The 15000-nt window shown below is 40.9% G+C and overlaps 1 protein-coding gene across 3 annotated transcripts in view; it reads right to left on the bottom strand.

Annotated features, from left to right (window-relative positions):
* The window catches only part of RAB3GAP2 (RAB3 GTPase activating non-catalytic protein subunit 2), a 232069-nt gene that overhangs the window by 13840 nt on the left and 203229 nt on the right, over positions 1–15000 (bottom strand). The window contains exons 34-35 of one of the 3 annotated variants that reach the window (XM_085888493.1): positions 14878–15000; positions 463–621 (exon numbers count right to left, since the gene is read on the bottom strand). The exon at positions 14878–15000 is cut by the window's right edge and continues 87 nt beyond it. In XM_085888493.1, coding sequence (XP_085744619.1) covers positions 463–621; positions 14878–15000 — 282 coding nt within the window. Of the gene's footprint in view, positions 1–462; positions 622–14877 lie in introns of those variants that run through there. The other 2 variants (XM_085888494.1, XR_015060109.1) reach the window with 2 other exon arrangements.

Below are 15000 nucleotides of genomic sequence, written 5' to 3'. Positions count from 1 at the left end.
CTGAACATTTTGGCATCAGTTGCATGCCAATTAGATCAAAATTGACCGCGCTATGGTAAAAATACGAATTTGACCTTTCCTTGACCTTGACCTTTGACCCGATCGCTCCCAAAATCTAATCAAATGTTCCTTGGATAATAACCCATCATCCCACCAAATTTCAAGCGATTTGGTTTTATACTTTCTGAGTTATGCGAATAACACACACACACACACACACACACACACACACACACACACACACACACACACACACACACACACACACACACACACACACACACACACACACACACACACACACACACACACACACACACACACACACACACACACACACACACACAAATAAATAAACAAATACACAGCGACCAATACATAACCTTTCGCAGAATGCGAAGGTAAAGATCGAGAATTGTGAGAGAAGAAGTAATGAAGTGTTTATTGAATATTAAGCCATACCATGGCTTTGAGCCAGGTGCAGAGAGTGGGTGGTAACCGTGCCAACAGCTCCATGCCGTCTTTAGTCTGGATGTGCAGCAAGGCATAACAGAGACGCTGACCTGCGACCAGCAACAGTTGGGATGCAAGTACTCCGTGATCACTCACCGCCATGCTGGCCTGAAACATTGAGGCATGGGGAAAAAGATGTAGTGTTGTTACACGACGATTACCTGATTAAAAACAGTCTTCCACCACTCTGTTTCAACACTTTGAATAAAGCAGTTGAATCGATTAATGCAGTACATATAAAAGAGAACCAGATTCTGGAACAAGCCACCAGATTCATGAAATAGGGGTGAAGTAGGTTGATGTCAATCTGAGCCCTTGCCTTGTGGCACTGTGATGCAGAGTTTTAATACTTTGTAAACTGTGCACAAAAAAAAAAACAGAGGATATTCCCAATAAAATGAAACTATTTTGACATTTGTGATTAAACATAAGAACACAAGGGTGAAAAAAAGAGAGAGAAGACACCAACTTACACGGCCTGCTATCCAAGAGTGTGGTTGATGTTTGTTATAAACAAACTAGCAGAATCCCATGGTAAAAATATAGCACCATGGTGTTAAAAAAAGTAGAAAAAAAAGGACGCCCTTTATTCTTGCACAAGATGAAAATGATTTTTTAAAAAATATGGGAGGTTCAATAAGAAATGTTTTGAGTTGTTGTACGCACCTGGCGCTTAAAGAAAAGAAGAGAGTTCAAAACATTAGATTTGGTTTTCTTATCATGGATTATATGAAGATAATTTTAGGCTAAGGAACGAGGTACAGGCTGCCCACAAAGTCTTGTTCCATTTTAAAGATTGCATTACACCCAAACCAAACGAGAAACAATGATGTAGTTTTTTTTACATTTTGTCAAATCATCCATAACGTTTGTTGTGTTCTTCACTACATCTAAACATGTGCACCTTTAGTGGCACATAGCATATTCAAGTGATAATCCACTTCACTCCACATGTCGGCCAACATATCCCGAGTCACACAGCTTGTGCAGTGTGATATAATAATTTGTTATCCTTGCACGAAGTGTTTCAATGTCAGCAACAGAGGTTTGGAAAACAATCCTTAACATACCCCCAAAATAAGTCGTCTAATGGCATCACATTGGAAGACTGTGGAGGCTCGGGGACTGCCCACCATATCCAATCCATCTACTGGGAAAGTTCTTGGTTCTAAATGTTGCACGATCTGCACTTTTATATGCATGAAGATGCAATCTCTCGAGTAACACTTTGCTTTTTAGATCCTCGTGGAGGATCTCTAAGTCTTACTCACGTTGTTGTTCTTCATCTTCTTCTTGTGGACTATTTTGTTTCACAGCCTACAGTTTTCATCGAAACTTCCTGAAACTTGGCATATATATGTAAAAATACCCTGCGCAGACAGTAACCATCTCCGATTTTGAAAATTCCTCCTAAAAAAAAGTTATGACGTCAAAATATCTTTGCTGATGGAAATCGCCTTAAAAATTATCTCCGAAACTAGGCAAGCTTTTTGAATTCTGTTTGTGGGAATCGAACGGGGCATTAGCAGAGATGAATTACCGCACATATGATACATCACTATGATGTCAGATCGATTTTTATGAAGTCATTACTATGTTTTGACATTTTTTGTTTCACAACCCAGAGTTTTCATCGGATCTTCGTGAAACTTGCCATGTATATGCAGAAAGCCCACGCGCAGGCAGTAACCATCTCCGATTTTGGAAATTCTTCCTAGAAAAAAGTTGACATCATAATATCGCCGCTAATGGAAATCACCGATACCATTATCCCCGAAACTAGGCAAGCTGTTTGAATTTTGTTTGCGGGAATCAAGCCGGGCATTAGCACAGATAATTTATCGCAAACCTGATACATCACAATGACGTCATATTCGTTTTATGACGTCATCATTAAGAGGATGAGGATCTTAGCTCATTTGACCTTGTTTCCTCTGAAGGGCTTTTCCGTGTTTAAGTGTGGGACAGACAGAGACAGACAGACGACATTAACCTATTATCGACAGAATGTCCCAAAAAAAAAATTACAACTTTTCATCTGCAAAGAGGATGGTCATAACATATACAGTAGACTAGGCGTAAGTGGTCACCATCGGGACCGATAAAAAAGTGACGACTTAGACATGTGATGACTTACGCGTATGCGAACATTCATGATGACTGTGGGGTGAAGGATGAAGTCGCGCGTGGCCTGGACACTAGGCTGATGTGTGTGTGAGAGGGCGCAACAATCTCTAAGCCGGCTATTGTACCAAAAGGGAAACACAATCCTCGGGGCATAGGTGGGGGTTCATTGGTGAGTTGGACAGTGATCAAGCAAAGATGGAATTCATGAATCACTTTATCAAAAGTAAAGATAATGAACAACTGTATGACAACTCATATACCATCGGTGATGGTATATGACCATCGACAAATGTGGAATGAATGGCTGTTAGAATTCATTCATTGGAATGAATGTAGAATGAGTTTTCATATGGAATGAAAAGTCATATACCATCGACAAATTACATGACACACAGTCATCGTGATGACTACCACTCAATACCTATGTGAAAGTGAGTGTGGTGATGTACAAAACAAGCCAATATAAAACCATGATCGGACTTCAACACTAAGCTCGATCGATCCTTTCCTCCTTCGCCAGAGACTGCATTGCGCAGCCTGCCAACCTCTTCAGATGCATGTGGGACGGCGCGCTGACCGAGCTGAACGCAGCGCAGTTATAAATATCCTATCACTGGTTTTGTACACCAATGAGCGCGCATCACGATTCCATGAAATCTGGCTTCTTACGAGGTAGTAGTACCGTGTGACGAGTTAGGCGTGGTAATTTACTTGAGTTTGCATTACGCGGGAACGGACAACATCTGACGACTTAGACAAAGTGACGACTTAGAGATGACGAATTAGACTTTATTCAAAGGGATTTAACATTAGATAAATTTGGGACTTTTTGACGCTGCCGACTTCGGCGAAGTGACGAGTTACACGCTGCCGACTTACACATCGTCTACTGTATTTTAAAAAAGATATATGGCTGGATAGAAAGCTGAAAGGTTGAAGTTTATTGTACCAATGTCAAACTTGCCACCAAAATTTAAATTTTGGTGTAGAATCGTCGTTTTCTTTTAGACCACATGTTCGACGTAGGCTCCACGTTGTCCAATCACTGCCTGCAAACGCGTTGTCATGTTCTCCATCACTTTGGGAAACGTTTCCTGAAGAATGTTCTGCATTTCTCAGTGGATGTTTTCCTTCAGCTGATCAAGAGTCTGAGGCCTAATGTTCCATGGATCCTGTCCTTGAGATACCCCCACAAGAAGAAGTCTGGAGGAGTAAGGTCAGGGGAATACGGTGGCCACTCAACGTCTTTGTAGAGGGAGGTAAAGCGGCCCTCAAAATGTTGGTTGAGAAAACGCCTTGTTTCCCTGGCTGTATGGGGCGGTGCCCCATCCTGCTGGAACCAATGGGTTCTCATCTGGATCAGGTTGTTTCTCCTACAGGCCTGAGTACGTAGCTCAGGCAGATAGAATTCCTGAATCATTTCGTGATAGTTCTTCTGGTTTACCGTGCAAGTGCGTCCCTGGTCATCTTCAAAGAAGTATGGACCAATTATCCCATACCAACCAACCGCCACCCACATGGTGACTTTGAGAACAGATCGAGGCACCGGTTCAGTTGATGCATTACCAGGATTTTAAGTTCCCCAGTACCGAAAGTTTTTCTTGTTTACCTCCCCGGACAAGTGAGCATGGCATTCGTCCTTCATGTGAAGTTTTTTGAGGAAGTCTGCATCTTCCTCCAACTTTCCTGAGAACCAATTTGCAAAGTCTCGTCGTTTGCATTTCTGTTGATCAGTAAGCACCATTTCCGTTTGAATTTTGCATGGAAAGGCATGAATGTCTTGGCGAAGGATCCTCTGAACGGTGCTCTTATGAATGTTTGTCTTGGTAGAAAGTCGGCAAATCGATTTTTTTGGACTCTGAACGACCGCCTGTTTCACCATTTCCACATTTTCTTCATTACGACCTGTCCTCTTCCGACCACTGTGACCCTTGTGAAGGTCACAGATGGTTCCCACATTGGTAAACTTTGTGATGATGCACTTTATTGTCCGAAAGTTTGGTGCATGGCGCAAGTGGATACCGAAATGTCTTGAGTAAAGACGTTGCACCTGTATGACACCTTTCGTCTGGTGCCAAAGTTCAACAATTTTCGTCCGTTGTTGTACAGTCAGTCTTGGCATTTTTCTGGCGCTTGCTTGGTATCAAAATAAACTTCAGGGTCTCTGCAACAAGAAATGAAGCATTAGTGACAAAATTACTGCTTTTTTAGGATGAAACGAAGCATTTTAAAAGTTGTATGTTTTTTTGGGACACCCTATATATCGAAACAGTTGAACCGTGTTTGGACGGACGGACTATGCATTCGTAAAACAGTGGGCAGATCATCGAAGGAATGCCTTACACCCATTAGTTGGACAGCTGGCCTGACTCCATCCCAACCATGAAAAAAATAAATCATACCTCCGGCATCTTTCTGCTCTGTGAGACCCAAGATACATTCAGAAGTGTTATATCACAATTGCCAAGTCTTCACAAGAAGTACAGGTTTTCTCTTCAGTGTGAAAAAAACCAAAAGCAGCTATAAAAAAGCATCATAGGTTGCAGCCCATCGGCATCACAGGCATTTTGAGGCACACAGTTTGTGTAGGCTCCGGCCTTCAAGCCTTCTGGTTTATAGGATCATTCCTTCATGGCCCAGTGGATTGGAATTTATCAAAGCGATAGAAACATGATGTTTTATTTGTGCACACAAGTAATAGCCATGTTTTGGCTTCATCACATAATCCGAGTTGGTTTTTCTGATACATCGAGCAATCAAACCAGCGTTCTGTCCTTGTACATCACCCACGTGTTTTTTCTAAGTATGGCGGAAGTGAATGAGCCTGTGCTTATACATTGCCCGTGCTACTTTATTATTATCCCACCCCTTCCCGGAGGGAGGGAGGGAGCGGGATATTGTAATCGTCCGGTTTGTTAGATTTCGTAAGTATATTGATGACTTCCGTCCTCTGTTTGTGTGTTTGTTAGTTTGTTACTTACGAAATCTAAAGATTTCGTAAGTGTATTGATGACTTCCGTCCTCTGTTTGTTTGTTACTTACGAAATCTAAAGATTTTGGACGGACGTTTTTGGACGGATGAAATCTAAAGATTTCGTAAGTATATTGATCAGTTCCGTTTCTGTTTGTTTGTGTGTTTTTTTGTGTGCTTGTTTCTGTGTTTGTTTGTTTGTAGGCACAATAACTCGAGAACGGAAGAAGCTACCAATGTCAAATTACACCACGTGATTCAGGAGCGTGATGGCTAGTGCTGATTAGATTTAGGTCAAAATCGGTCAAAGGTCAAGGTCACAGTGAGGTCAAACATCCAAAAAAAAGTTAAAACTCGAGAACGGAAGAAGCTACCAATGTCAAATTAGACCACGTGATTCAGGAGGGTGATGGCTTGCGCCGATTAGATTTTGGTCAAAATTTGTCAAAGGTCAAGGTCACAGTGAGGTCAAACAAAAAAAAATGATAACTCGCGAACGGAAGAAGCTACCAATGTCAAATTACACCACGTGATTCAGGAGGGTGATGGCTAGCGCTGATTAGATTTTGGTCAAAATCTGTAAAAGGTCAAGGTCACAGTGAGGTCAAACATCAAAAAAAATTATAACTCGCGAACAGAAGAAGCTACCAATATCAAATTACACCACGTGATTCAGGAGGGTGATGGCTAGCGCTGATTAGATTTTGGTTAAAATCGGTCAAAGGTCAAAGTCACAGTGAGGTCAAACATTCGATGTATGATGGTTTGGTACAGAATCATCGTAGAAACTTCTGGTTAGCGTCGCTACCTTCTCCAGACAGCTTTTATTAGACAAGGTCAGAGGTCAAGTTGACGATTTCATAAGTACCAGTCTATGACTGCTTGTTTGTTTGTTTGTGTGTTTGTTTGTAGGCACGATAACTCGAGAATGGAAGAAGCTACCAATGTCAAATTAGACCACGTGATTCAGGAGGGTGATGGCTTGCGCTGATTAGATTTTGGTCAAAATCTGTCAAAGGTCAAGGTCACAGTGAGGTCAAACATCAAAAAAAATTATAACTCGCGAACAGAAGAAGCTACCAATATCAAATTACACCACGTGATTCAGGAGGGTGATGGCTAGCGCTGATTAGATTTTGGTTAAAATCGGTCAAAGGTCAAGGTCACAGTGAAGTCAAACATTTGATGTATGATGGTTTGGTACAGAATCATCGTAGAAACTTCTGGTTAGCGTCGCTACCTTCTCCAGACAGCTTTTATTAGACAAGGTCAGAGGTCAAGTTGACGATTTCATAAGTACCAGTCTATGACTGCTTGTTTGTTTGTTTGTGTGTTTGTTTGTAGGCATGATAACTCGAGAACAGAAGAAGCTACCAATGGCAAATTACACCACGTGATTTAACAGGGTGATGGCTAGCGCTGATTAGATTTTGGTCAAAATTGGTCAAAGGTCAAGGTCACAGTGAGGTCAAATATTTAATTTTTGATGGTTTGGTACAGATAACTCGAGAACGGAAGAAGCTACTAATGTCAAATTACACCACGTGATTCAGGAGGGTGATGGCTTGCGCTGATTAGATTTTGGTCAAAATCGGTCAAAGATCAAGGTCACAGTGAGGTCAAACATAATTCCGTAAATTCATGTGGAGAAATGGAGTATTTTTGCTTCGGTCAACGTTACGAGTTCGTTTTAACTTCGATTTTAATTTTGTCTTCGGTTTTTGCGATCGCTTATGATGCTTAAAACTCGGTTGTCGAAATTCTGGTAAAAATCGGATGTTTTGGAGACGTTTTAAGATTGTATAAAAAATATTTCACTCGCCGCGTCACAGCTCGTCACGTGGTGCAGCACGCTCGAGCAGAGGCGTCGTTGATCACGTAAAGGTTTTCCGTGTGCGCGCTGACGGTGTTTTCGATAAAGATGGTGTTTAAAAGTCATTTTTTATCCCAATAAAGGTTATCGTCGCATGCCTGACTCGCTAAGCCGTCGGATTATGTAAAGATTGTTGGTGGATGGCCGAATAATATGGTTTTCTGACTTTGATAAAATAATATTAAATAATTGCGTGGAGAAATGGAGATTTTTGCTTCGGTCAACGTTACGATTTTTGATGGTTTGTTACAGAATCATCGTAGAAACTTCTGGTTTGCGTCGCTACCTTCGCGAGAGACAGCTTTTATTAGACAAGGTTAGAGGTCAAGTTGACGATTTCGTAAGTACCAATCTCTGACTGCTTGTTTGTCTGTTAGAAACTTTACGGCAAAACGGCTTTAGCAAACACTATCAAATTTAATCCACAGGTGGGCAATGAACCTCAGACAACCCCATTAACTTTTGGGTCCAATTGGATCAAAGGTCAAAGTCAAGGTCATGAAAAGATCAAAATCGTTTTTCGCTCATAACTTCGTCAAAAATGATCTGATTTACTTCAAACTAAGCTTATAGTGAATCTTATTCTATTTGTCACTTATAATCCTACCCATTCCTTTAGTGAAAAATGCATATTTGTGAAGATCGGTGGGGTCCGAAGTTTTGGGGGTCATGGCCATCGGTCAAAATTACAAATTTTCCATTAAAACTAAAACATAGTTACGAAAATACAACTTTACGGGAAAATGGCTGGCTCAAACACTATCAAATTGTATCCACAGGTGGGTAATGAACCTCGGACGACCCCATTAACTTTTGGGTCCAATTAGGTCAAAGGTCAAGGTCAGGTGACGAAAAGGTCAAAATCTTTTTCGCTCATAACTTCGTCAAAAATGGTTTAATTGACTTCAAACTAAGACTAAAATATTCCTTATAATCAACATTCAGGTTAAGGATGTATCAAATTTAAATTGATCCCCAAAATAACTTTATGCCTTAAATGGGTGGGATTTGTTGTGCCTGGCACCACTTGTTTTATTTTTAATTTCATCAAGAAATGATGCTGTGCTTATACATCGTACGTTTGTGCATTTCACATCAATGCCCGAAGCACATCAAAGAAATCCCACCTAATGTTTTGACACGTTTATGTTTGGTATCCCATTTTAACCCGTTCCCTTGGTGCAAATAATTTATCTGACTTAATCCATAACTGTGTGTATTGTAATCGTCTATGTTTTGTTGAGTTTTGTGTGCCTGTACCCATCATCTTCATGCATCCACAAGTGTATGTATGTATGTATGTATGTATGTATGTATGTATGTATGTATATGTATATATCCATATATAACAAGGTAGGAATAACACCACATTACGATGCCACAATACGACACCACAATCTTATGGATTACCATCACATCTTTTGACATTTTACTTTTATTGTGGGATTGTGATGGATGAAGAAGACGAACGAAAAAGAATAACAACGAAGAACGAAACCACATTACAACGCCACAACACAACAATAATCCTCTTCTGGTTTAGCATCATGATATCTTTTGACATTGTTCCATCACAATCCCACAACAAAAGGAAAATGTCAAAATATGTGACGTTAATCCATAAGAGGATTGTGGTGTTGTATTATGGCATTGTAATGTGGTGTCATTCCTACGTTGTTTTTTTGAAATTTCGTCCCTCTATGTTTATACATTTTTAATTGTTATATTTTTTCTTGTTTCTGCAATTTTTTTGTAAGTAATAAAATGCGGAATGTTTCACATATTTTGTTATATTGGTATGGATTAAATCCAACAATGTTATTTGGTTTATGGTACATTCTTCCCCTCCACACCTCAATCCTGGCTTTTGTCTCCTCCTACTCTGTGGATTACCACCACTAAACTGAAAATAAATAGAATGCTAATTGCCATTATTTTACAACATACAGAGCCGGACGTAGCTACTGGACGCCATCTTGGTTAGCACTTGATGCTGGGTGAAGGTGATTTCCATCATGCATTTGCATGTCATTTAGAAAGAAAAACGATCACAGTTCACCTTTTGTGCAATAGTTTTCAATAGTAAACTTTATCATAGCAACTATAACACTTTCTTTTTCATAATAATGTTTGAGAACAAATATTGTTTATTTGGGAGTGTGAAGAACTCATGATGTTTTAAAGAAGCTTACGAAGATCAAGTATGCCCGTTTATTTCACAATATTTAAAAAATCAAAATTGAAAACATGAATTTACCTGTCGTTTTTTTTATTACATACCAAAATGATGCAAATCAAAGTGTTGCAATATGAGCAACTTTATGTATAATAATACCCAAATTGTAGGCAGGGTGAGCAGTGAGAGAATGTACATGACTGCTGCAGGCAGGGTGATTCATGAATGCGTGTGCCATCCCTCGGACTTACATTAAACTGGAAGTCTCGTTGCACAATCACCTCCAAGCTGTCTAGTTATCGCCGGCACCAGCCGGTTCATGAAAAACTTCGGTCAAACTTATCTCAGCCAAAGACGGCCGAACTGATGAGAATGTGGGATTAATGGCGGCCGTTAACATAAATACACGAGTTAATCATCCCCCGTTAATCCTCCCTACAAACAAAAAACACCGTTATAAACCAATTTGCGACCTACAAACAAATAGATTTACCAAGAGGACTCATGTGATGAACTCCAAATGAGAAGCTGCGATAATGCAGTGATATTTCAGAGTGAAACTACACCATTCCTGTTCCTAAACAAATGAGAATACCTGTGAAACGTCTTTCCACAACCGTACAGTAACAGATTGGAGCAGTGTATTGCCGCACAAAATGATATTTTAACATTTATTTGGATTTTTCAATCTGTGACACGTTCAAAACCACCTTGATCCATGACTTGAGTCAGCCAAGTGATGCTTACGATGAGGACATCTCAAAAAGTTGTGGACGGATCTGGATGAAATTTTGTGGACAGGTTGGGTGTGTGACAAGGATGAACTGATTAGATTTTGGTGAAGATCCATTTCCAGATCCGACGACTCAAATTTTTTAAAGCGATTCTTCACCATTGAGAGATTGGGCCAAAAATTATATGTATCACGATATCTCAAAAAGTTTTGGACGGATTGGGACGAAACTTGATAGACATGTTGGGTGTGTGACAAGGAAGAGTTGATTCAATTTTGGTGAAGATCAGAATCCGTATCTGGGTACGAGAATTGATTAATTTTTAAAGTGCCCCTTCACTATTGAGAGATAGGGCCAGAAACGATATGTAGCATATTTCAAAAATGTATTGGGCCCGAGATGTTCTCGTGAATGAGGCATTACGTTGTGGAGGTCTACGCTCTCCCATGTGCCCTTCTAGTTTTGGTACGGATTAAATCCATCTATGTTATTAAATTGTTTTAATACTCGTTTCAGTTGATTTGGGTGATGGTTTGGATATGTACCGCTTTTGGAGTGGTTCTGCCCAGCATCCATCCGCCTCCCCCCCCCTCACAATCCTCGACTGGTTTGGTTGAGTCCACATTTACGTTTGATTTCTTTTGCTAATTAAACAATTAATGTTTTATTTATTTTAAAATTCTGGGTTGCGTGCATTTGCCCAGAGACAAAGTAACTTCCTCACGTTGGAATTTCCATCATGGCTGCAGCAGTTATTGAGGTACGTCGGGCTACAGTTTTACATTGTTTTGAGAGGCGATCAGAAAGAAGTAGTGATCTCTCGTTGTGGTACTTTAGCGATGCATTTTGGCGTCTTTTTAAATCTTGGTAGTTGGGAAAATGCTCGAGAATAAAAGTTATGGCTTTTAAAAGCTTATGACTTCCCTCTTTAGGAGTCTGTGAGCGTATCATTGTGTACACATTTGAATGGGCGGTCATTTTTTTTCCTGTATCATCCCTTGAGAGTCTATATGGAGTACTACCATACTCCATGATAGCAAAAGTACCCTTCCCCAAGCGAAAGTATCCATCACTTGTGATGGGAAAATTTTAAGTTAATCTATCAATTTGAATAACATTTCACCGTAAAATGGTGGTGAAACATCGGGCAGCGGAAGTTCATTTTGTCTAAAAAGAGGGCAAAATATCCTGCTTGCAAAATAAAATTTGGCATTAACATTATTCATGCCTGTTCTCCCATCATTTCAAAAGTGAATGTTGAGCTGTTTAAATGCAGCGCGGTAAGTGGCCGCCGTAAACGGGAGACAGGCAAATGCACGGACAGACACTACGGTTTGCATTATATAACAGAAATAATTACAGATCAGTTTTCTCGCTTATTGATGAGTCGTTATCCACAGAGTGGACAGAAATGTGCACCACCGAGGCTCTGAGGTGTTGTTTGTAATAGAGAGGTTATATAGGTTAAGAATGTTGCTTGATCCGTCCTTACTGTCAAACCGGTAAGTGGCAGGCAAGATGAGGGGAAGGAACCCCAGAGATTAAGTCAGTCATTAATATCAAGCCACCCCAGCATGTAACACGAGAATGTCACTCCCTTTTCACCCCTCCATTTTAAGGACCGGATGCAGCCCAGCAGACGTGACATTATCACTGCGTAAATGTCATCACATTGGGGGATGCCTCATGTGGGACCACACCACTGCGGCAGCAATACAGCTTACGATTTGCCAGACATGCTGGCAACGACCACGATTGGCCAAAGGGGCGGGGGCATCACTTGATTGTGGTGAAGGTAGGGAAGATGCCATCTGAGTGGCCGCACCACATGACATGAGGGACAAGAAGAGGTGGGGGGGGGGGAGCATTTAAGGACGAGGCGAGCGGTATTCACTCCCTTTTGCCAGGGACGGTCTTGTTGTTGGACGGTACTTGTTTACTCTGTTCTCTGTGCTTTTCCTTCAAGAACATTTGAACCTTACAAACCTTCCCTGATTTCTGTGTGAATGAGTGTGTGTGTGTGTGTGTGTGTGTGTGTGTGTGTGTGTGTGTGTGTGTGTGCGTGCGCACGTGCTTCCTGCACCTCCCTCTGTCTCCCATGTGTCACCTCATTCGGTACGTGAGGCATCCCTCTAGTAAAAACAAGTGAAAGTCCATGCATTGCGTGTCGAGGCATTGTGTAATTATGATGGAACATAGACGCGAAAACAGCAATCCGTATCTTAAGGCCCAGTCACACCTTGACGTTTTAGCCAGCTTATGCCGATTTTTGGAAAATTTGTCTAAAACGCTGATACACGTCAAATACGTTATGGGTAAGTTTTGATAACATTGAGAGCACGCTGAAAAACACTGCCATACGTCGTTGTACGCTCGCTTTAAACGTTGTACTTTTCGGTTGTCCTCAAATTTTCCATGCTTGAAATTTTAAGACTTATGCCAGCGTATGACTTGTACGTTCCGCATAACGTTGGCCATTAGTTGTAGGCACGTCACGCGATCGGTGACACACGTCGACACACGTTACTTGTGAGTTACTCATAAGTCGAAACACGTCGAGGTAATGTTTAGCGTACCTGAAACTTATTTCAAACCTATGAGTAACGTGTTGTACTCACGTTACGCAATCGGTGACACACAGACACACGTTACTTGTAAGGCACTCATAAGTCGAAACACGTCGAGGTAATGGTTAGCGTCAGTGTTCCAGACTCCCTGGTTTTTTTTTGTTTGTTTTGTTTTTTTTCTTCCTTCCTTCGGTATGATGGTGATTTTGACACTTCGATTTCTAGTGCGGTTATAATATAATATAATTAATAGGCTGCCGCTCAACGATTTAAATCATAACCGCACTGTACACTGAACACCGTCATACCGAAGAAAAAAAAAACCCGGGAGTCTGGAACACTGACGCGAACCATTACCTTGACGTGTTTGGACTTATGAGCACCTTACAAGTAACGTGTGTCGATGTGTGTCAACGATCGCATATCATGCGTACAACTTATTCTCATCGCATGCGGAGCGTTTGTCATACGGCAAGTACGTCGTAAAATTTTCAACATGTTTAAAATTACAAGATGTACTCCACTTAATACGACATATGATAGCGTACTTTAGCGTTCTATTCACGCATACCAAACTTACCCATACTGTATTCGACGTGCGCCAGCGTTTTAGACGCATTTTTCAGAGGTCGGCATACGCTGGCAAGATCGCCAAGGTGTGACTGCGATGTTGACACTTCCATTTCTGCGGCGGTTATGATTTGAATCGTTGTGCGGCAGCCTTTTAATAGGCTACGCCACGAGTTCGTCGGCGATACGTGCAGCACGCTATGCCTAAGTTAGACTATCGTTGGGCAGAAGTTGTGAAGGCCGACAACAGGTTCAGCATTCGTTGGTACAAATTATCTATAACACAACGAAACGTTCTGTGTCCATTACTAATACATTATGCATAAGACCAAGTCGTTATGAATACGTCCGAATCTTTTAAAAAAAAACATCAAAAGTTCAACGTAAGCCAGCGTTTTACATACATTTTAATACGTTGCCATTGCTGGCTAAAACGTCAAGGTGTGACTGGGCCTTTAGACAAGGTTTCGCCAAAATAGTGTGGTGGGATTAATTAAGATCAGAGAGTGAGTGGCATGTGAGTGAGTCGAACATAGATGCGACATAACGCTGTGACGTCGGGTAGACGGACAATGAAATGGAGACTGTCACGTAGGGTAGACAGACAGGACACCAAAATTTTGCCCCTCATCCCAGTGTTTAGTCGATACTCGACACGCAATTAATAAATCCAGCATAATCCTGATAACTGGCACGGGATTAGCCCACACTCGGAATAAGATCACTGGCTATACGTTTCGGGCGAGCGACCAAATGAGATCCAAGCTCAGCCGTCTCTTGAGGCGAGACCTCATAGTGTGCGTATTTCCACAAGGAGCCGTTCGTGGCTGCAAGCCAGGGAACTTACACGTGACAATACTGTTCATGTCTCCATTGCTGACAAAAAAATGGTTTATAGAGAAAAGCTATTAATAAACTGAAATAAACCATTAACCAAACATCATTGTATGCATCATTGTTCTAAAACTAAAAAAACCTTTTTACAGCAGAGACAGAAATAAGCAGAAAGTAAAAATTGAAAGAGGAAAGAAAAAAAAAGGACAGAAGTCACAAAGTAAGAAAATAAATAACAAAGAAAGAAAGAAAGACACAAAATATGGTAGCCATGTTGAAAGTATGTGCTTTATTGAGTTAATTTAGTTTATTAATTGTCCCTCTGGCTTGGATTATGTTGAACCTCGGATGAACAGTATGTCGCAAAACATGGTTATATGGTCTATAGATGAAACCACACACTATACCTTCAATATGGCTACCATTAACTTGGAATGACAGATATACTTATTTTTGTTATCCTCAACATATCCTTCAACAGTTTGCAAATTAAAAATTGTTTCAAAAATCACCTCCTCTGCCAAAAGGTCATGACCAGCATTGTAGAGCTCAAAAGCATATTGCTGCTTGAGGAAGTCTTCATTGACCTGCAGATGCAGGGCGAGCTCAATGGCACGTTCTGGCCATGGTCCAGG

The sequence above is a fragment of the Eptatretus burgeri genome, chromosome 7 (assembly GCF_056783735.1).
Source record: "Eptatretus burgeri isolate ZD-2024b chromosome 7, Ebu_testis_v1, whole genome shotgun sequence".
NCBI classification, from domain to species: Eukaryota; Metazoa; Chordata; class Myxini; order Myxiniformes; family Myxinidae; genus Eptatretus; species Eptatretus burgeri.
Note: the sequence above shows the minus strand (reverse complement) of the source record. Positions and strands in the feature narration are given on the sequence as shown.